The sequence below is a fragment of the Poecilia latipinna genome, unplaced genomic scaffold, assembly GCF_001443285.1.
Source record: "Poecilia latipinna isolate Pla-1442-1.1 unplaced genomic scaffold, P_latipinna-1.0 Scaffold284, whole genome shotgun sequence".
NCBI classification, from domain to species: Eukaryota; Metazoa; Chordata; class Actinopteri; order Cyprinodontiformes; family Poeciliidae; genus Poecilia; species Poecilia latipinna.
The window spans coordinates 417,383-441,362 of NW_015112900.1; the positions used below are offsets into that span (position 1 = coordinate 417,383).

Consider the following 23,980-nt stretch of genomic DNA (forward strand, 5'->3'; position numbering starts at 1 on the left):
TGTGTGTGTGTGTGTGTGTGTGTGTGTGTGTGTGTGTGTGTGTGTGTGTGTGTGTGTGTGTGTGTGAAGTTTGGTCATCTGTTCTGCTGACAGCGTTTCCAACCACTCTGACAGCAGCAGAGGAGGCTGGACCTCGTCATCTGGATGAAGAGCAGCTCAGCGCTCAGACCAACAGACATTCTGTCAGAACCAATCAGTGACTGTTTGTTGTGGTTCAATCATTTTCAGACTTTTTTTAGATATGATTACATTCTCAGATTGCTCTGTGTTCAAATAACCAACCATCCATATCCAAATCGACAAACTTCACTGTCTCATTTTGTTTTGTTTTTTTAAGATTTATTATATTGACAGAGTTTGATCGTGCATTCATACCTCCAGAAACAAATCAAACTTTCTAGGTAAGTGAACTGCAGTTGGATTACAGTGGACTAAACATGGCTGATGTGAATGCATCCTAGCTAAAAAATTTACTGACGTAAAGGGAACTTTCTCATTTTTGCTGTGAATCTCCACAAAAATACAGCTAAGTCAGTATAACACAGTTAATTGCCATTTATTACTTTCTACCATGGCTCAGGAAAAAGGCAGAAAGCTTTAGATTGTCTGTAAAAACTTCCTGTCCAGACAAACATGCCTTATCTTTAAAGAGCATCATTTTAAAACCAGCAGCAATGTCTGCCTGACACATTTCCCATTTGTTTCATAACAACAGCTGAAACGGCAGCAGCTCCTCTGGAGCTCAAAGTGTTGATAGTTCAGAGGAAAACAGGACATCAGCACTTTGAAGAGAAGGTCATCTGTGTGTGTGTGTGTGTGTGTGTGTGTGTGTGTGTGTGTGCAGTCACAGACACACGTGAATTAGAAGCAAAGACGAGGTGTAATTACGGGTCTGAACTGTGACTTTGAGCCGTTCCTCTGCTCCGCCGACGGGGTCAGAGATGCTGCAGACATCAGCTGAAAGTGCACTTCCTCTTCTAAAAACGTCTCTTCACAAAGCAGAGGTGCCATCGTGTTCAGTACACACCGACCTGACCAGAACATCGGAAACACTGATGGTTCTGATCCGGTCCGTTTCCCAGGAGAAGCTCAGGGTTTCGGTAGAATGAGGGGACAAACTGAAGAGCAATAATAATTCTTATAAAACAACAACTTTTTTTAAGAATACTTTTCAAATAGTTTGAGTGAAACTTTGCTAAGTGGGACTTATTTACTTCTTTATTATTGGCCAGTTATAATAGTTCAGTCAAATCCTCTTCTTTCTCAGATCATAAAATTGGTTGCTATGGTAACTGTCCAAATAATGCTTTTACACCTCGATAGCTTTAGCTTTTAAATATTTTATTTATCAACATTTCCAGTTGGAAAACAAGGAAGGTTACACAGAACAAAGATGTTTTTCTTTTGCTTAGAAAATAAAAGTTAAAGGCAGCGGATCAAATCAATCCTTAAATAACTGGCAAAACAAAATGTGTGTAAAGATTTTTAACTGGTACAGTGGCTGAATGGAAAATTCATAAATTCCTCAGAGGGCAGATCTGAACATCGATTTCTTTTCTTTTATATTTGCTTTTTCTCTGCTGCTTCCTTATCAGAGACTAGAATTTGATTGAAGAATTTGGTGAAACTTAAATGCTACGTTTCAGGATTTTACCTGAGTAATTTATTAAGGCGTGAAGAATATCTCCCTCCTGTCCACAAAATGGCTTTTGAATCTGTCAGATAAATTTCTGTTTTCTATGCTTGGCTCACCGTAGATATTTGGACCTAGAATTGAACAATTGCAGGTGTTAATGTGGCTTTAAGGTTAATGTGAGTTTACATATTTAACATACTGGAGAGTCTAAACCTTCACATCAATTTAAAACCTATAAGCTCTAATGTGACATGTTCTGTACAGTTCAACTCAAACAGGTTCATTGGTTTTCAAGTGAGATACAATAAAGATTCCACAAGTGGAGAAAGTTAAAAAGGGTTTATTTTGACCTGCAAGGAATCTGTTCTTTCACTATGAAGTTTGTTCTCAAAGGAATTGTGTTTAGTTAAATGTTTTCCCCTCTGCAGGGTTTGGGGTTTGTCTTTTATGGTCTGATGGGATGTAATAGGATATCAGCTGGCGGTAATGCAGCATTAGTGCGGCAGGTATGAATTGAAAATGCTGGATCAAGACAGATCAGCAGATAAGGGCAGAGAAAAGATTAAAGAAGCAGGTTTAAGGCTCCAGATATGATTAACTTTTATTAGAGCCACCTTTTTTTCTGAGTCAGCTGCAGAGTTAGCCATAGATCAATGTCAGCCGTGTTCCACTTTTAGCTTTGCGGCCTGATCAGCCTGCAACCCTCATTATATCACACCACCTCTGCTCTCACTCAGATATATGTGTGTGTGTGTGTGTGCGTGTGTGTGTATTTGCATCCTAACACATTTATCTGCACATTTCTATTCCTACATGACCTTTACCCGTCTTTATTATGTGGAAGTCTTCATCCAGATTACTGTGAAAGACTTGAATTACGTGTATGACACAGAGTGCATGCTTGTATCTCTGGTATTACATTGTCTGACTCCCTGTTGGCTATAGAAGTGTGAGCGTTGTTAACAACCACATTTCAGCAATACATGCCTGCGTGTGTGTGTGTGTGTGTGTGTGTGTGTGTGTGTGCGTGTGTGTGTGTAGAAAACTGATGAAAGGAGGAGATGGCCAGGGGGAGAAACACAACTCTTTTTGCTTCCTGCAACATTCAGCCTCCAGGCATCACAAAACGAGGCCTGAATCACAGATGGGAAATCCAAGACATCTTAGAAAGAGCTGCATGGTGTCAACAAGCTTATAGTGACCGGTAAACCTAAAACACTGCTCCAGATTCAAATTATATTTTGTTCTGTCAGAGATGCCAATATTTATGTTTTAGTCAGAAATAATGATGCTCAGCAAATAGGGATGCCAGCAGTTAATCAACTTACAATTAATGGTTTATTAGATTAAAATTAGTTCCAATTGTTTGACTAATAATGTCTGCATCGACCACATTTCAGTGCTGTAGTTTGACCTCCATTCAGAAGAGGGCGCCACTGGTCATGGAGCTAGCTGTAAGAGAAACAAAGATGGCGGATGGTGTGTCCTTTAACAGGAAAGTGAAACAGTTCAAGCAGAACCTGCTGTGGGATGCAAAATGCTTTTATATTTATAAAATATAAACACTCAACAAGCTCCATCAGTTTCTGCCCACTTTGTTAAAACTGAGCAGTAAATAAAATCTGCCATCCTGAATATCTCTCTGTTTATGGGGAAGTAAGTTACATATTTAGTTGTTTTTTATCTTTTATTTTTCTATCCAGCAACCTCTCTGATTCCCGTTTTGTTATATATTGTGAATATGTCTAAGGTTAATAATTTGAGGAAACCTAAATTTTCAGTTTACCCAGTCAGGATTTAATACAGCTGACATTTTTTAAACATTACAATCAGCATATTATGAAAATGAACCCTTTGTTTTATGGAACGACAGTTAAAACCCTTTGATACAAGAGAAAATTCAGGTTTTTTAGGAAAGTGGCCCCTTATAAATTAATTGTTAGTCAACTGATAAGATCAATCAACCTTAGATTAATTAATTAATTGATAACTTACATTATATATAATTGATGCTATTATATCCTCATGTTGAACTTGTTTTGTATAAGAAATGTCTTCTTAATCCCCGTATAAATTAGTTTTCTTTCCCAGTGTTGATTTAATTCAGCTCAGTCTGACACATTAATGTCATCAGGAGGAACTCTGGAGAAAAATATGAATGAAAATAATTTTTTTCTTTAAATAAAGGGCACGCTTCAGTGACTGCTTCCTGAGCACATTAAAGCTGAATATTATTTCTAAATTATTGCAATGTGACATTCATGAGCATTTGAACAGAAAATTGGGTTTATTCCATGGTTTTAATTGGTTTGCACAAGGTATCTTGGGTTGCTGCGGTGTTTCATGCAAATTGAGTCAGATTGACTTCACCCGTCCCAGGCGATTAAATTAGTTTGACTTCAACCGTGCAGCAACTTGTGGATTTTCCTTTCTATAAACATCATCGCTGGAAGCTCTCTGGTACGTCAGATGTTCCTGAAATCTGTTTTTCTCAAAGTCAGAAATACTTTGTGCTCATTTTTCAGAATAAACAGGAATCCCCTATTTTTATGCACAGTCTTCCAGGCAAGTGAAAAATAAACAGCAGCCGAGTTTAACACCAACTCTGGGACAGACGGAAGCACTCAGTGAATTATTTGGAGTATTACTCAAGTAAAGCTGTGAAAATTCAGTTCTGAATTAATTTTAGTGTAACATTCAGTGACAAACCAAGAAAAAGCATCTTCAAATATGAGACAAATATTAAATTCATCATTATAAAAGGTTACAACATGTAATGCAAACAGCTCAGCTAAGAAACACCTGGATAAAGCAAATACATGACTACTAAAAGAGCTAAAGATATAAATCACAAGCAGAGATTAGAGCTACTCTAAAGCTGATAGTGCAGCAACCATTTTTTCTTCAACAGTAGAAATAAAGTGTAAAATTAAAATATCAGAAACGATCATAAAACATAAAGAAGACTTTGAATTCAATTGTTTGTTTTTACAATTTAAGTGAAAAATGGTGAAATCTGCAGTCTGCTTTAATTTTGGAGTGGGTTGTTTTCAAGGTTTGAATTGGTTGTGAATTTTAAAAGCATAAAATCAGGCCAACATGATCTTGTCACTTAAACGTGTGTGCTTTTTTTCCTGCAGAGTTTTTCCACAGGGATGTGTTTTGGGTCACCTGCTATTTAGTAAAGTTTCCATTGGGCTCCATCTTTATTGAATATTTCCTCTATTTATTCATAGATGATATCCAAGCCTATTTGTCTCTTCATTAGAACCGTTGCTAAAATGTGTAAATGATATGAAAAACAAGGTGAAGCTGAACTTTGTCAGCTTTAGTTGGAGTTTTTATGAAATTTTACATATTAAGGTAAAATAAGAGTTTTATGCAGTTGTGTTGGTTATTATTTTTCCTCACTTTTCACACCGTTGATAATAATTTATCATGACTTGAGTGAATTGTTGGTGTCAGATGAACAACTTTGAACTGATCTAAATCCTAACAGATGTTTTCTGTTAAAATTCGATGAACATTTTCTTCTGCTTTCCTTTTCATCTCTGGGTTCATTTATGATCCTCTGTTCTGGGTTTTTATAGATTTTGACTCTAAAGCGGTTCAGTCATTTCTATTGTTGAAAAAATCAGAAGCCTCCTTCATATTTATTCTATAGCAAGGATTGATTTTCAACAAGCAGAGTTGAACTTCATGAAATATTAATCTTTACTTTCACTCTTTCCTGCACCTTCTCTTCATGTTTCTCCTGCTTCTGAAATGTATAATTTCTATATTCTGAGCGCATATTTTGGAACCTTCTTCTGGACAACAAAAAGCATTTCTTGCTTACCAAAATGGCAGCGTGTTTTTGTTTTAAACGTAGTCTTCTCCAGCCATAAAAGCCTTTTCCACCGTGGTTTCTGCAGAGAATCGGCCGTCTTTGGCGAATCTCGGCTTCTTTGAACTGAGCTGCTGTTTGTGGGCTGCTAGAAGGCTTGTCACATTCAGTGTGCCAGAAAGTCTGCTGCTGTTTAAATTTGATATGAGAACTGAGCTTGGATAAATCATTTTTCGCATAAATCAAAAGCGCGCTCAGTTGCACAAAGAGTTTGTTCCGCTTTAAGTGTGACAAATTACCTCAAAGCTCCTTCAGCAGAAAGATCACAGATCAGGGCTCGGCTTTCTGCTCGTGTTCAGGATTTCACCGTCTCCAAACCTTGATTTTTGTTTGTTGATTTGTTTTTGTTATTTAAACTTTTTGCTAAAGCCACTAATGAAATGTTCTACTTTTTAAAATCGGACGTCTTTTCGGGGTCTGCAGCATGGCTGTGTGCATGCAGAGTGAAAGATTGGACGGAAAGCAAGTAGGACAGCAGAGGCCCCTGCTACCAGACCTGCAGGCTTCCTGGCATCACACAAACCACCGAGCGTGACTGCGTGTGTGTGTGCGTGTGTGTTGCTTTTACATGTTTGGAAGTGTGTGAATGTGAGGCACGTGTTTTACCTCGTACGCCGGCGCTTATCAGTGTTGGTTTGTGTTTTCTGCTGCTGGCTCGTTTCCGCCTTATAGGATGAAACGGCAGAAAAGTGAGCAGAGTTTAATGAGGGTCTGTTTCCACGGCAGCAGGATGTGTTTGCACACAGGTGTGCTTACACATGAGCAGACAGGTAGAGCCTGTGAGCTGCACATCCTGTCACACTCTGACAGATGGGCTTTTCAGACATTTTCTGTAAGTGTTAAAAAAAACAGACGGGTTGTAAGTGTGTGTGTGCGTGTGTATGTGTGTGTGTAATGTATAGGCATTTCTATACCACCATCTGTGGAGGGATGCTGGTTTAGACTGAAATATTGCTCCATTCATCACCCAGCTGAACCCACACAAAGTGTCATCGCTTTCTCTGTGTGTGTATGCTCACATCGATATACTGTGTGTGTGTGTGATGGAGAATGACCACAGATCCATTGTACAGAATCTTTCATGTGGAAACCCTCTCCCTCTGCCTGCCACCGAACATTCATCTACTACACTGCATCCGTGTGTGTGTGTGTGTGTGTGTGTTGGACCAGGGGCTACAGAGTGACTGATGGTTTCCTGCCTGCATGAAGCAAACTAACCTGAGAGTTGCTGCTACTGTATGTCAGGCCTAACACAGACACAGGAACAGGAAGCGCGCGGTTGGAGGCGGCAGAGTTTCCTGCAGCAGCAGAGCTGAATGGAGGTCGAAGACGATGCTAACAGGTTCACATCATGATCCTGGTGACGGCTGGGCATATTTAGCATATTTTTATGAATCCATCTCTACTGAGAGATAAAAAAATAGAAAGCATTGATGAGATCTGAATAAATATTAATATATTTATTATGATATATTAATGACTGGAGACTCCTGCACTGCAGCACAGACAGATAATGGAGGTTTGGTCAACCCGTCACACAGGAACCTAATGCAGCAGCAGAGGAAGAAACAAGTAACACCAGAGCCAAGTTCCTGGTGGAGCAAACAGGAACATCTGGAAAAGCTTCGTCTGATGAACCGATAGGGCGGTTTGTCTCCTGGATGATTCTGAAGTTAGAAGTTGATCCATCCAAAACAGAGGAGAGTTTTCAGAAATTCTTACAGTTTTGTCTTTTCAAACCCGATGATGCATAATTGCTAACCAACAAGAACACAAGTTTTAACTTTTGGTGTTTAAATAAACCCCAGATGCTCTTGGGGGTACAGCCAATCAGAGCCAAGAACAATGAATGCCGCTCTTGGATTGGATGTTTTTCAAAGATCAGCCAATAGCACATCAAGTAGAATTGTGGCTGCGTATTTCAGCTTCCCAAGCTTCATTTTTTTCTGAAATGTTTTAGATACACTCATAAAAAAATATGCAAATATGCATGTTCTCCATGAATAACTTGGAGTTACGTTCCACAGAAACATCCATGAATGCAGAACTGCAATAGGCACAGTCCTCTGTTCTGAATGTTGGGATGAAGGTATAACTTTTCTGAGATGCAGTTGGTTCTGCAGCTCTGCTTTATTAAAAACTGGATTTGAATCTTGAAATCACTTCAGATAATGTCGTCTCAGCCAGTTTTCTCTAGAAGGAATAAAGATGAAATGAAATCAAACGCAGAACAAATCTGGAAATCCTTCTAAATGTTTTGCAATCATTTACATTTCCCTCAGACTAATGCAGATGGAAAAGATTGTGATTTTAGTTCTGTATATTTGTAATTTGACAGTTGAAATATGTACTGAAATGTCTGAGTCCATTAATTTACACTTACCCTGCTGAGATGTAATTTTAAAATGTCATTATAACAGCTTGTTGTCTGTTTCGTTTGCTCGTCTGATGCTTTTACCCAATCTCCTCTCTCACCTTGTTACCCCAAACTTATAAAAAAAACACTTCTTCGTTTTCTAGCCAATGTCTTTTCTTTGTCCCTCACTCTACTTTTTATATACCTTTAAACTGTCATCGCCACTCTTTCTCGCCCTTCGCCCACTCTCCATCCTCTCAGCCTCTGAAGTTTCTTCAGTGGATAGAAGCAGAAATAGAGCCGGGCTGTGAAACCGAGCCAGAACAGAACCTTCTCCGCCTCTGTCATTTTCTGTGACAGATCTTTCATCTGCTTTATTGTTCAAAGCCTCGTCTGGATTTAGATGCTGATTTCTCTGTACTGAGACAATGACAGGAGAAATGGACAAGTTTGGACAGAAAGACACGTGTAGACTAGAGGGGAGGAGGAAGAGGAGGAGGAAGACGGTGAAGATCCACTCTGGTTTATCTGAGGGTGATGTGTGACCGTCTCTTCTGCATGTTTCACTCTAGTGGTTCCTGTTTCTTCAGTATATGACGTCAGAAGCTGCGTTTCTATTACACAGTTTCTGTTACTTCATAAATGTGATTAAAATCACACGTATTCATGCGATGAGTCGATAAAACACATGCAGTGCCATCATCTACCTACCACTTACTGTGGTCTTCTTCATCATTTCCACCTGCAGTAACAGCCGGTCGTTGGACATATGAATTATGATGCGGAAAGAATATTTATGTCAAAGTTTTGGAAAATAATTTTGATACAGCTGAGAAATCCCAAAACAACTAGCATACACTGGCTGGTCTCCCACAGGACCAGACACAGATTTTTAATTAACATTTTAAGGAAAGTTTAGCAACATTCCCAGTTATCAGTGCCAGCCTGTCATTAATCAGATCAATAACTGACCTTTGAACTCCTGCAATAAGAGCGCAGCCCCATCTGGATAGTCGTGATGTTGGTGCTAAAATCACGCTTTATTCTTTTTAGATGTTCTTTGCTCAATTGGTTTTCAATCTTAGAACTTTCTTAAAGAATATTTTGTTCTGGTTCTCAAACTACCATAATTGTAATTTGTAGGTTCTGAGTTTATCTGAAACGTTTGACTTTGCGTCATAATGATGTCTATAATGTAGCCTAGAAGAGCTGTAAGTTGCTACGTCTGTTTTTGCGCATTGTTCCGTCTTCTGGGTAAAAACTACACTAAACTTATTTGTATGTTTCCGATTTTATTTTCAGTAAAGAGCTCAGCTCTGCCGTTCTCCCAGTGAATCCAATCCTCCTGGGTTTCCTCCTGTCAGGGCACAGCTTCGCGCTCGTGTGCTGCCCGTCTGCAAAGTTTCTTCAAAGCGCTTCGCTACATAACAATATGAAACAGAGGAGAAAAGAGACGGCTAACTAGATCGCTGCCTCCCACAAGAGACAGAGGAAAAAAAACATATCACAGCGAGAACACGTCAGTGTTTTTAGAGTCTGAAAACATCTGCATGTTGCATTGCTGAGTGACTGTTTTCCTTTATGGATCCAAGCTTTAAAAATGAATATTATTCCTGTTGTTTCAGTTCTGCACTTCACTAAATGGATCAATACCTCCCCAATTACACACACATCTGCACAAATATACCTTCATTTATTAAAAAAAAAAAAAGGATTTGCTGAGTTTATGTGCATAGGCGACGATCTGCAAAGGCAAGCAGAAATGTTTCCACACCAGAGCAAATACCTCTGCATGAGCTCAGGCTGCGCGGCACCAGACGCTGGTGGAACTGGGAGAGCATGAATACATAAGCAGCACCGGGTGAAGCTTCTCTCCCAGCAGCTCCAGCCTCATGTTTTTCAAACACTTCCAAAAAAACTGTGGAAAACACGGGTCTCGTCGCTCCGCTGGGAGAACGCAGCCGCTCTAACAAGGAGCCAGAGGAGCAGGGCGGTTGTTAAAAAATCATTTCTTTTGGGTTAAAAAACATCCTCCTTTTATGGCCTTTTTTTTTTAGCTCCACCTTTGGATACCAATCCTCATGAGCAGTTTGGCTCTGAAGTCGTGTCACTTCTTCTTATTGAAGTGCCTGTTCTAGAAACCAAATTTAGATGGCAGTCTCCCCATCATGTGGGTGTTAAAGTCTGCAGAGACGGTCCCCTGCAGAAGTCATTGCCAAGATGCTTCATATGTGACAACCTCGCTCTCTTTCCCTAAAAAAACCCCAAATGGTGACAAAAATATCATAACTCCTTCTGTTAATGATTATTTAAACAAGTGAAAATGGTGATAATTTCCTGGAAGGAGAAGCGCCGTCTGTCTGTTGGGGAAACATCTATAAATGGATCAGATCAGAGTCTGCGCTCAAGTGTGTTTACTTGGCCCAGTTTCACACAGATGAGAGGGAATAACGCACGGCTCTGATAAGGAGCGGATGGAGCGTGTAAATCCAAACTAAGACCCTTTCATTTGTAAAATCATGGCAACCCGACCGTCTGCTTCCAGATTCTCGTTTCTGGTCCCAAACTGACCGTCCAGACACGGCGAACTCCCACTGTCCTGCTTTTCCTACAGATGAGAGAACCTGTCAGATCTGCTGAGTCTCCTCTGGCTGATGAGAGCAGACAGGATGTTTATGTTGTAGTTTGTGTCCAGACTTTGAGAAAACCTGAGGTAGAAGATGCATGTTCCACTGTTTGCTTGGTGTTGTCATGCATTTCTGTTCTGCTGTTAGGCGTTTGAACGCTGCTCAGTCTGTCCCTGTGTTTGGAGACCCAAACACAGATTGGGTCTCCAACTGCATTGATTTTCTTTGGGAAAGCAGTGAACTTTCTGTCTTAGTGACAGCAGTGCTGGTTATCAGGTTGCTTTGGACAAACAGGCAATAGATCGGCTTTTAAACACAGAACAGAAACCAACACATTGTGTGATTTGTATTTAAGGCATTGCAAGGTTTTGTGCTTAGTTTGGACCAGAGAAGAAAATGATCAGAGAAAAACGGTTATCAAATGCTTAGTTGGGTTTTGCCCCTGAGATCTTGTTAAGTTGAGGTCTTATCAGAAGCAGAGTGTATTACTGCTGTTCAACAAGATCTGATGTTTCCCTGCAGCAGAAAGAGCTGAAAGGTGAAAACTGCTAAACAAAAACAGACTGAACATTAAATTCCATCCATTTCTGTAAACACTTATCTGTGCACTGGTTGAGGTCCAGCCTGGACTGGTTACCAGTCCAATACATGGCAACATGGAGACACACAGGACAAACCATTCACACACAAGGGCAAGAACTGCATGCATGGAGAGAACATGCCGGTTTTATTTTTCTAGTTTAAAACTCTAGAGAAAATGTTTCAGATTGGAATAAAAGAAGAGATAAATGCAGATTTCAGTGAGGCTGAAGCAGAAACAGCTGCTGCACTAAAACTCAGCCGACCTCTTTGACATAAATAAACCTTGTGGCGCCATGTCTGATTCCCAACAGGAAGTCCTGGTTGTTCTGAAGCAATCTGATTGGCTGACACGTTTTAGCTTTGTGCTACACCGCCCCCTATGGGTTTGGCATGTGTAAATCAACGCTAAGAGGCGTTTTTATGTGGGTTCATGTGGATGGAAACTTTTCTGAGGCTGATGCTGAGTGTTATGATTAGTTTTTTAAATGATGTGGCGGAGATAAAGACCCAGCTACGTAAGTAAAAAGCCTCCAGGCCAAATATATAATCCAGGATCCATATGTATTTGCACATGATCCAGTGATGCATTAATTTCATTTATTCTTTAGTAGTTCTGGCCAATATAAAACCATAAACTGCAATTAAATGGAGAAATAATAGAACATCAATATCAATAGGGCATTTGATATTTATAATCTATACTGTAGTATTGTTTTTTTTTTGAGTGCAGTGAAAATATGTTTAAAATAAAAAAAGTGTAAAATATTTACATTGGGAGGCAGCTCTTAATCTGTTTTTTATTTAATTATTTAAATTCTCTGAATCTCCCGGAGCCCTTAAAGCTTTTTAGGGATTTAACCTGCTTCAATTAAAATAGTCGAGTCCACAGAAACTATTCATTTAAACTATTCATTCATTGGAGTCATTGACTCGGAAATTTTCCCTAATGGAATTTTCCAGTAAGAGAAGAAATGAGCTATTATCAACTGTCCCTGGCTGTTTCTTCTTTCTGTCGTCCCTTCTCTCCCCTTCAGTGGAACAGAAATCCCCCTGCTCCCTCATTCACAGCCATTGTGTGCATTAGTGAGTCGGCTTATATAAATATGTAAATGGATTTTGCTCGACCAGCCAGAACTAGGCCATCATCTCCTCTGTGAACACCTGAATAAAAGTGAAAGATAGTGGACAGAGAAAGAAAGGCCAGGGGTGAAAAGCTTAACAAAATATCTCAGTCCAGCAGGCGTGTTGCTTCTTGATTTGGATTAAAACGACACGGATCCCAACTGTACTGCCAACATACCTAACCTCACAGTATCGAGTTTAGAAAGTGTTTACAATCCTTTTTCTTTATTTGAATCTGAACTTTGAGACTGAAGGCTTGTCTGGGATGTCTGGTGTTTTTTTGTATTTCAATATTTTTGATCATTTTGTTGTGTTTTATTGATTTCCAATAGGTTTTGCCATTTTCCATTCGGTTCTCTGTATCATTTATTGTTCTAATGCTGTTCCATAGTTTGTTCTTATTCTATTGTATTTAGTCCTTTTAGATCAGTGTTGATCTTTTTCTCTTGATTTGTAGTTTCTTTGAGTCTTGGTTCACCTTCTTTGTGCTAATTAGTTTATTTCCCTCCTTGCATTTTTTCATAACTTTTCCTTATTTCCTCTGATTAGCTCATCATCCCAAAACCTGCATTGGTATAAAAAACTTCCTGGTTTCTTTGGTTTATTGTTGGATTCTTACGTTTCACTGTTTGTCCCTCTATCTGTGCTTCACTTCCCATTTTCCTCTTGCTTCTGTTCTAAGTTTCATTTGATTGATTATTTGAAAAAGTTCCAATAATTTTCCCAAGAACTGCTTGTAAAATCACATGTCAAACCACAAACATGTTTCAAATCAAGTGACAAGGCAATGCAATGATATAAGGAAATCATTTTCATTCCTGTGAAGTGACATTTTCTGCAGTTTGCAACTCAATTTTGAGTTCATGAATTATCCAAGATCAACAGTTTGGTTCATGAAGACCTCATGAAAATCCAAACGTTTGATCTTTCTGGTTTCAGCAGCTTCAAGAGTTTCATCACACTGAAACACGGCAGCAATGGAGCAAGACAGTCAATGAAATAAAATAATTTGATGCATATATCAGAGGTAATATTACAGATAAATCTTAAATAAGGAGTGAATTTAACAAAGAGCATGAGAGAAAACAGTTTTTATTTAAAGCAGAAGTTAAGATGGAGAAGTTTCAAAGTCGGGGGAAGCGTTTGATTTGACTTTCATGTTGATGCCGTAGTGGTGGACTGAGACGATTCTAGCAGGAAGATCAAAGTGACCTGAGCGCAGGAAGTGGAATTGGCATAAAATAGTCCCATTAATTTTGGATCCCTGGATTGTTGGATGGAGGAATATTTAGGTTTTTCTCCTCTGAGCTGTGAGCGCCAGCATCCAGGTAGAAATCAGCTGTGGGAGAAGTGAAGAGGAAACATCTGGTGGCTTTCAAGCTACATCAAAGTGGTGGATATTTCCAAAGAGACGTCAGCTTGCTAAAATATCCTGTTCTGGATTTTATTGCTGTAAGTATTACTGGAAAGGAGAGAAAGAACTATTGGGGAAAAAGAAAAAACTTAAAGCCAATTATCAACCTAAAGTGATTCATAGTAACATCGGAGAGGCTTCAATCAATCAAAGATTAGAATCAGCAAAGATAGTGTTCATGAAATGCATTAAAATCAAAAACTCCCACAGTTTGTGGTCCATAAACTTATCATTTTATGAACTTTTTAAATGTATTTTTAAAAAATTGGATAAAAGTTGAGGATGAAATACTTTGATGCATAAATGGCGATAATCTTATGATTTCTTTATTTTCTGATGAATTTAAAATAACTACATATGTAATTATATTTCATCAGAACGATAAAAAATCAAACAGAAATGTAGGCTTACTAAAAACATTTAGGGCTGTTATTTTCCAATATGACCTCCATTAATTTATTGACTGAATGTTTTTGTTTCAATCTCGTATAAAATGAATGAGATGAAACTTCAACATGTTTACAGGTGAGTGTTGACTGTGTTCTTTGTGAAACTGGCGTTGAATTGTTGGAACATTTATTTGAGATTGTGAGGTTGGTATTACTGTCGATGTTTTTTAGAAATTGACAGTGTGTGTAATCTAAAAATGTTATTTGGACTGGATCAGTCAAATATAGGTTTATTTTTCGTGCAGATTATTTATTTAATTAAGTCCCATTATCTTTATATTCAATGGAAATTGTTTGATGTATTTCAGTCTTTATTTACTATATTTTAGGTTCGTATATATTGAAATTACTGCTTGTTTTTAGAAATGGTTGATTGTAATCAGGTTATCGCTGGTATGATCCCAGTGCTGTTTTGTGTTTATATTCATAATGCTGTGCTGTTACAAAAAAGTGTTTTTTTTAAAAAAGTCTGCCTTTGCATCTCTGTGTCCAGTTCTGCTTCAAAAAGTCCAAACATGTTTGTTTGGCTGTGACTTAGGTTGGGTCGGGTCGGGTCGGGTCAGGTGATGTCATTTCCCCTCACAGATTTACAGTTTCCTGCCTTCACCTTCTCTCACACTGACAGATTTTTGTGGTGACTCACCCTGTTGTACGACCAGAACCAGCCCAGACTGACACATTCTTCTCTAACTGGGAATCAGTTCAAATACGGCAAAAAGAAGGAACACACGTCTTCTTCTCTGGGTTAAAAAGAAAGACGGATGGATGAAGGACGGGACAGACAAAATTTAAAATAAGATGGCTAATATGAAAAATAAAAATAGTAACCATCATTTCCTGCGAGAGCTGAAAAGAGACCATGAAAAGATTCAGACTGAAGCAGAAACGACTTCAGAGAAGGACGGAGAGGAGAAAGGCTGGGAAACGGAGAGAAAAAGGCTGAGAGGCAGAACGAGTGAAGAACAGAAAGACAATGTGTTGGAGGTGTTAATCAGAGGCTGTGTGTGTGTGTGTGTGTGTGCGTGTGTGTGTGTGTGTGTGTGCGTGTGTGTGTCTGGCAGTATCTCAGGGCTACATCAGTGGCCATTAGTATTTTTCAGCACGAACACACACTTTGACAGGTCGGCTGCTACTGCCCGCAGAGAGGAAAATCTGTGTGTGTGTGTGGATGTGTGTGTAGTTTGACCTTTCCTTTCATCTGTTTATCTCACCTCCAGCTGAACTTTGATGATCCAATCTGCACACACACTCCGTCTACGTCTGAAATGGTTCAGCACATCATGTATGGATGACTCAAACGCTCAGCAGCGCCGATGTTTTCCTTCACTTTTCTCTCTTAGAATTCAAAAACATTAAAAAAAAAATTTTTAAATTTCCTCAGTTTTATTAATTTTTTTAATTCTTTCATTTACAGTAATGGTTAGAATATCACTGATCTGCTTCTACCTACAGTTATCCATCTATTATTTTCTGCTCAGTCCATGCATTTATCAAACACAACATCAAAGTTTACATGAGACTCAGAATCAAACCTGTAGTTTTTCTGCACATCAGTAGTTTTAAAATACAGTTTTTGCAACGTCTCTGTCCTTTTTAGGTTCTCATAAAACTGAAAGTTAACAGTTTTAAGTATTTATAGAAAACATAAGTACCCACTTTTTGTAAGATTTTAAATCTGACTTGGAGGGTACAAAACCAGATGCTCCTGATTTTACCATATCCTTTTTTAATAAAATGTATAAACTATTTAGTAATGGAGAAACTGGCCAACTCATTCCTTCCTTTTTGTTGCAACATCTTGCAGATTTCTTATTAAATGTTGTAGAAATGTTCATAATCATTTCACAAAAATCCAACAAGTTTGATGAAAAATACCAGTGAAGCAAACAAAGTCTGGCCCTAAAATCTAACTCTCTGCTTTCCTCAGCAGGTCTTATGCTTCTTTATCTGTCACTTTATTCATCCTTTAAGCTTTAATCAATCAGCAGTGTCATTGTGTTGCTAGCAGCTGTTAGCATATTTATCTGTGGTGAAACTGTGAGGGATTGATGAGAAGTTAAAGTAACAGATTCTTGTAGTTTTATGATGAAACTTGTTTTTTAACTGATGGGTCGGCTGTTGATCGACTTCTTTTCTTGTCCAGTTGACAATTTTCTTTGACATATTTTTAAAGATTTCTCTTGTAAACTAGTTATTTTGAATTTTTTCAATTTTTTTTCTTTTGTTTCTACATCTTTTGTATTACATTGTTTTCCACTTGTTTTCTTTGTTTGTGGCATTTTTTATTTATTCTTTGGCTTTCTGATTTTTGTATTCCTTCTGTCTGAGTTTGTCTCTGTGTTTTTTTTATATTCCTCCTTCTCTTGTTTTTCCATCTTCCATCCTGTTCTGTCATTCTTCTTCCTCTTATATATCTGGATTGATCTTTAGTCCTTTTTTACTGCACTTTTCTCTTAAAGTGCATCCTTACCTTCTTCTTTCTCTCCATCCTTTCTTTTTCCTTCTTCTAATCCTCTTTCTGTTTCCTCTCCCATTAGTCTCATGTCTTCTCTTACCTTGTTTTCTGTCATTAACTCGTCTGTCTGTCCGTCTCCAGGTCATCTATTTTCATATTTTTCCAGTTTCTTCTTTTCTTTGCACTATGTGTGTATACGCGCGCGCGTGTGTGTGTGTGTGTGTGTGTGTGTGTGTGTGTGTGTGTGTGTGTGTGTGTGTGTGTGTCCTTAGTTTGCCGCATCCTTAGTTTGGCTCACATAAACACACACAGACACAAATGCTTGCATGCACACCCCTGAACACACACTCTGGGAATAAGGCAGCTTGTTGTTATCAGCTCCTACATCAGTCATCTGTCAGCACAACTTTTATCTCTACATCTCTGTCTGTCTCGCTGCCTCGTTTGTCCTCACTCGCTCTTTCTGTCTCCATAACACACACACACACACACACACACACACTCAAAGCGAAGCAGCACGTCTTTCTTCTTATCGTTCCTCTCTGGTAGAACTGCAGAATAAATCAACTGCAGCAAAAAAAAAAGAAAAGAAACAGAGATGAAGACAGGAAGATAGTGGCGTGGTGGATGCAGAGAGCGCCTTGATGGGAGGAGATATGACAGATATATGTGCAGCACATTCTATATTCGCATGCAGAGAATGGGACAGACTGCAAAACGACAAAAAGCAAAAAGGAAATGAAAGATGGTTATATGAAAAACTTGCAAATCAGTTTGTAAACTGCACTCATCGCTCTGGGTGTTCTTCATATTCGGCTCTCAGTCTTTTCTGCCAATAGTTTCTTTACAATCACTGACACTTTGTCCTCCGGTCCAAACCATCTCTGACTCGTTCTAACGCAACCTGAGCGTTTCCTCCAGTGATCTCATTTCTCATCTTGTCCATTTGCCTCAGACTGGACTGCTCTGATCCAGAACCACACACAGTTATCTAAACCGTCTCTAAATGTGCTTATAACTGCCTACTTTAAAAGTTCAAACTCCAAATATTCCTCAGCATGCGTTAAAACACACAATGAAGTCTTACAGCCAATCAGAGGAAAGGAAAATGAAAGGTGCTCATCGATTGGTCACTTTGAAAATATTTTAGAAATGCTCTACAAAAGAATCTGTGAATGTATTTTGGAGTTTCGTTCCACAGAAACATCTGTGAAGAGGTGGAAAGTTTGCAGTATTGACAGAAATGGCAGCATTTTCAGCTCTGTGACAACATCTGGCTCCAAAACAAAACAGATTCTCATTTTTACACAGAGCGTATGTAAGTTGTCCTTGGGGCTGATTGTGGATTTTAGCTGCTGCAGAGGAGCTCAGATAGTTTCCACTGTGGATGTCAAAGGATGCTAAACTATATCTGGCTATTAAAATTAGCAGTTATTAGCATTTTTGAGGGGTTTGCAAGTACATGTGTTATCTAACCCCATGAACAGCAGAGACCCAATGAAACCCAACAACATTCACAGTGAAGGGAAGCTCAAAGCTTTGGATATAACAATGTGTGAACAAATATCACCATGGAAAGATGCAGATGAATAAAGGTTTTTACCATTTTTACATTCTTTGTGGTCATGTTCATAAAGATAAGAGCTTGTTTATTCTCCTCTTCCAGGTCCTGAAACTTTTCCTTTCTGCAACCTGCTATATTATTTCCCCACTTAATCATTAAGCCTCCAAACTAAGGGGAAAAAAATCAAATTGCGAGTTAATGAGGTGCTGATAGTATTATTTCACAGCCGGGTTCCCGTGTGCAGCCACTGCTGCCGGATCCCGACCTGTTAATACAACAAATTAGGAGTTCAGCTTGTGTTCTTACCCACAGCAAACCTTAGGAGGAGCCTCCATGTTCGCCTCAAGGACACTTCAGCTTCCTCTGCTGCAAGCTGAACCTGTTTGTTGCTGTGATATAATACAAGTAAAGCTGAGATGTGAAACACCAGCTTCAAATGAAGATCTGCAACATGAGAATTTCAAGTTCTTGATGCAGAAAAGATCATAAAAACACAAGCTCTGACTTATACCATCTGTTTTGACATGTTTAAAAGGAGACACAAATCTTGATGCACCATTAAAATGAACTGAATGTTGAGTTGCAATCAGCATTTTCTCTGTCATCTCATTTCAGAAGTTTAATCAGAAGATATGTGGCCTTGTGACGGAGCGACACAATCTGAAAGCACATATCTTTATCTGGCTCAAAGCTGAGAAATGTGCTTGAGTTTCCATAAATATGAGGTTGAAATTCATCATTTAACTCCAACAACTTTCAAGTTCAAGTTTTAACTCATTCAGCAACAAGGCAGTTCAAAGTGCTTCACATCATAAAAACACAAGAATACAAAAACACACAGTCAATGATTGAAACATTTTATAAAGTGCTTCGTTAAACATTAGATTGTTGATTAATATTTCATTGGTTATGTTTCAAAACCAACTAAACTTTGTGCTTGGAAAATGGTTTTTAGATGTGATGATTAAAGGAAAGTTCACACAGAACATAATCCATGTTCTTTGGTGTTTATTTTTGAATAGGTGGTTAAAATCAAACTTCACCAACATTTAAACTGCAACAGTTTTTTACTTTCTCATCTCAGCGGTTCATGAATGAAAATGTGCTGATAATAAAGCAGGTAAATAAGATGCGTCTGAAAGCCATCCATCAAGCTGTCTGGGTGTGTTTAGTTTTACAGATGTGAGGAAGCTGAGCTTTTTAAAGAAACATGAAGGCCAGAGCAGAGCAGGCTCTCTGCTACTGTTGGAAAATGTCACCAATCCATCAATCTGATAGGTAAAGGCCAGTCCTCTCATTATACTGGATGTGTGTGTGCGTGCTCTTTGAGAAGAAAAGGCTGCTGACCCAGCGAACACAGCACACACCTCTACACACACACTCACCATTATGTGGTGTATTTTAATGAGCGTCTTGGGGATCATCTATAATTCATTTATAACAGGTCTGGACTGATCGCTGGCTGGTGTGTGTGTGTGTGTGTGTGTGTGTGTGTGTGTGTGTGTGTCTGTGTGTGTGTGTGTGTGTGTGATAAGGATCCTGTAACCTTAAGCATTCAGACCTAAATGAGAATAAAGCAGCAGCATCTCATCAATAATGATGCTAACTGACTGTTTTCTGCGTTTCAGGTTAAATGAATCTTAAATCCGTGCTCAGCAGGTTCTGTGGCGTTGCTCCTGTTTCTCAGCTGCATTAACAGCTTAAACATCTCGGCTCATTTCAGCATGTCGAGCGCAAATCTCAGAACAATAAGTCATTGATCCCTGTGTGACTTGTTACAGCTGTAGCACATGACACACTCCTCCCAGGATCAATAGATCAGATGTCATGTTCATTACTCTCTCTGCTGGCAGGTGCAGCGCTCTTCACTACGACTCAGATCTTCCTGCAACATCCATCATCATCACCTTCCACAACGAGGCCAGATCCACGCTACTGCGCACCATCAAGAGGTAACGCACGCCTGGGCATCTGCAGTTTGGACCAGTTTGGCTCTTGGTTGGGACGTCAGTAGCTGCATTCAGACATTCAAGTTGTTTTTTGTTAAAAAAGGGTTTTTGTGATGGGATGAGGAGGTTCCCACCGGTGCAAACCATGAAGAAGACGACAGGAAACAGATTATTTGAGTTGAGTGAAAAATGTTTTGTGAACGTCTGGCCGGTGGGCACTTCATTTTGTCCTGGAGAAAAAGTAAAAAAAATAAAATTCACTGCACAAATAAAATAAATGTCTCACCTTAAAATGCCAAATATGAATAAATAAATGTAAGAAAATGTAATTTCAACTAAAATATAGAACGATGTTCTGAAACATTGAAGTTAAACATAATTCATTTTTAGATAACGTGTAAAAATCGCACTCTGTGAAGGTATTAGACATAAATCTGTCAGAAATCTGAGGAGTGATGAGCCTCAACCTTTAGCAGACTTTGTAAAAGTTTCCTTTGGCTGATTTAGTGATGCTACAGCAGAATCTAATCAGGAGACATTTTGAAAACCCCACCCTGACCCTGAGCCTCTCAGCCATTGTTCCGTCTTTCATTTTGATGCTATCAGCAGGTTACCAACCAACATTCAGCACAAAAGAAACCCACTAAGACGCATTTCCCTGTGTTGGCTGGAGTTCAGCTCATTATGCCAGTCAGTCAGCAGGGACTGGCTACGTCTCCTTACTATCACAGAGGACATTGTGTGTTTTCTGTGTGTGTGTGTGTGTGTGTGTGTGTGTGTGTGTGTGTGTGTGTGTGTGTGTGTGTCCTTTCCCTTCAGCTCTTCTCAAAGCTCTGCAGTTTTCAACCAATTAAAAGACAATCTGTCTCCCTGGGTCTCCGCGCTCCCGTCGGCTCCCACTGGCTCCGTGTGTCTGTGTGTGTTGGTGTGTGTGTTGGTGTGTGTGTTGGTGTGTGTGTTGGTGTGTGTTAGCTTGCCCATGGTGACTTGGAGTTGGAAGTAGTTTAGCTGCTTTTCGCTTTTATTTAGTGCATTTGGAACATTTCCTCTCACCGGGGTGCAGCAGGTCCTTTTAGCTTTTGTGTAAAGTTTCATACGCGCCAGATATTAAAAACAGCTAAATATGAACTACAATTCAGTCTAAAAACATAATTACATCTTAGTTCATCTATTTATATAAAATGTGTGAAGCTTAGCAGTTTGAGCAAAACAAATGTTTGTATCTAAAATCATGATTGTTGTTGAAGGTTGTTGAATAAACATTGTTTAAATATGTAATATGTTTTTATAAAGAGTTCATTTTTCTGATGGAATATTTCTTTATTATTCTTGAAATGTACATCAACAAAGTAATATATTAATTTATTTCAATTAAAATACTACTTAGGACCAATTTTATTTCTTTATATTTTGTTATTCTCTTTAAATAATCTAATATTTTTACGATTACAACGACTTATAAAAAGAAAGAAATAAAAATACCCTCCATTGAAGTGTTTCTTTTAGTACCTGCACAAATGATCTGACGGTTCGTGTCGTGTCTGCAGATGGTGCAGTGACAGGCAGAGTCTATACTTGGTCTCTGTTTTGTCCAGCATGTCGGATTAAATTAGGTTAGCTGAGGGTTTATGGGTTTGTTAATGCAGACGATTTGCCTTTCCTCGTTCATGAACAGGAACTCCGACCTGCAGGGGGCACTCCACACTTTTCTGGGTCAAAACTGCGGTTTTGGACTTGCAGGTTCTGATTTTCATCACATTCAGCTGCAGACTGATGCAGTGAAAGCTGGAGATCTGAGTCTGGTGAAGCCAACAGAGGAGAGGAGCGTTTTCTGAGTTTCAGATTCAGTTGGAACAAAGCAGGGGTAATGTCTGTTCAGCCGGTGATGCCACGGTCTGGTCCACTTTAACATGTCTGCAGGCTGGAGGCTGAAGGGGAGGCCAAATAGGAGATGTATGGATGTGGTGAAAGAGGACATGAAGTTGGCTGGTGTGAAGGTGGAGGATGCAGAGGGTCGGACCGAATGGAGATTGAAGGGAAAACCTGAAAAAGAAGAAGGAAAAAAGAATAAACTGCTTCCCTGCTGGGTATGAATGGACACTTTGTCTGCATGAAGACAGGAACCAGAAAACCAAATATGCAGAAATGTGAAACGGTGATGAAACAAACTGACCAGAGTCGTTATAAACCTCTCCAGGCCAGTAAACTATTGGTTTTAGGGCTTTTTCAATATAACAATCAGTTGTGTGAATGTGGGAAAATATCCCAGATGTTATCGATTTCCAACAATCTCTGTTTTTACAAGTAAATCAGACATTTAAATGTTTTAAATGCAATTAAATCAAAGAGTCTGCGTCATATGAAAATGTCTTAAAACATAATGTCTTTATAGAGTAAAAGTCAGTGAGATTAACTGAACATTCCGATTTTTCGTTTTTATATTTTTGTGCTTTTCTTTGTGTTTTTGGGGAAGATAAAAGCCTTGAACAGCCTGTCCTCAGAGGAGAGTGAAACACAATTAAATCAAGTGGAAAAGTGAACTCAAGGACGATCTTTCCTCAAAGGTCTTTGTGGTTTAGCACTTTATTCTTTGTTGCACACAACAGAGGTGTCAGTATGTTAGTTCCCAAGCTGCACTTTTCTGTTTTGCTCTGACTGAAGGAGGAGGAGGTTTACTGAGAGTGGCCACTTTAAAAGAAGTGTTCATTTGGTGTCTTTATGGGGACGCTGAAGTGCTTTCCAGAGGCACAGCGATCTCTTCACTTCTCTGCTGTTTGCTGTGAGTCAGAGCAGCTTATGAGGACAGAAACATGGACAGGCAGAAAACAGACGCTTTTCTGATTCATCAGACAGCTTAACAGTGAAATATCACCTAGCATAACGCTACAGATGTGGAATTTGATTATTATTAAGTAAAGTAAGAGCTGAAGAGACGATCTGAAGGTCTGATTGTTGAGCTCAGAATGGAAATCAGGTTTTGTTCCATTTCTGCTATTTTCTTCTTTTCATTTCACTTCATAATCACCAGTTTACTAAAACTTTGACTTAGTTTTTTCAAATTGCATTACAATTAAAAGGTTCAATGACTTAAGTTATATGCTACTATTCAAATATTAATGTAAAAAATACATTAGTGACAGTCTTAGTGGTGTTTTTGATATTAATATGTAGTTCAGTGGAATCTAATTAAGTTATGAACCAAAACACACCTGAGGACACACCACATAGACCTTAATATGGATTAATACCGCCAGTGGAAACCATCGTCCCTCTGCTGCAGAAGCTAATAGTTATTGTCATTTCTGCTCTTTAGCAGTTCAACCAATCAGGAACATGAATGGCGCTTCTGGATTGGCTGCTTTGCAAATGACAAGCAAGTAGCATTGCAGCTTTTTTAGCTTCCAAACTGCATTTTCTTTTAGATATGCTTTTCTAAAAGAATCATTGAATACGTGGATTTTTACAAATAGTTTGGAGTTACTTTCTATAATAAATAGTTGGGGCTCTACTTTAATCCTTACTTTTTTCCAAGTTTGCTGGTTATATTCATATTTCTGAGCGGAAGCTGTTGTATGCACTGGATCAGATGTCCCATTTTGATATGTTGCCCAGTTATTTGTGAATTTTCTCTGACCAGATACTAAAAAACTGATTTTTTGTTAGTTTTTTAATAGCAGTAAAGTTGGGATCCAACTGGGAATCCCAAGTCTGTCTGCCGGGTCCAACAGAAACATCACATGTCCACAGTTACAGAATATAAGGGTATCATTTTGGAGTTTTGTGCTCTTTCAGCTTCACTGATAATCATACCTCTGCTGATTAGTTGGATTTCAGAGACAATGATGGGCACTCTGAAATCTTTTCATCTTGTGATCAAAGAGCTGCTTTCAGAGGCAGAGCCGCTTCTTGTCGATATTTAATCAAGGGCTGATCCAAAAAT

At 38.9% G+C, this 23,980-nt stretch overlaps 1 protein-coding gene across 2 annotated transcripts in view; it reads left to right on the top strand.

Annotated features, from left to right (window-relative positions):
* The window catches only part of galnt14 (UDP-N-acetyl-alpha-D-galactosamine:polypeptide N-acetylgalactosaminyltransferase 14 (GalNAc-T14)), a 146,371-nt gene that overhangs the window by 64,853 nt on the left and 57,538 nt on the right, over nucleotides 1–23,980 (top strand). For both annotated transcript variants that reach the window (XM_015034007.1, XM_015034006.1), the window contains exon 3: nucleotides 19,945–20,043. In XM_015034007.1, coding sequence (XP_014889493.1) covers nucleotides 19,945–20,043 — 99 coding nt within the window. The remainder of the gene's footprint in view (nucleotides 1–19,944; nucleotides 20,044–23,980) is intronic.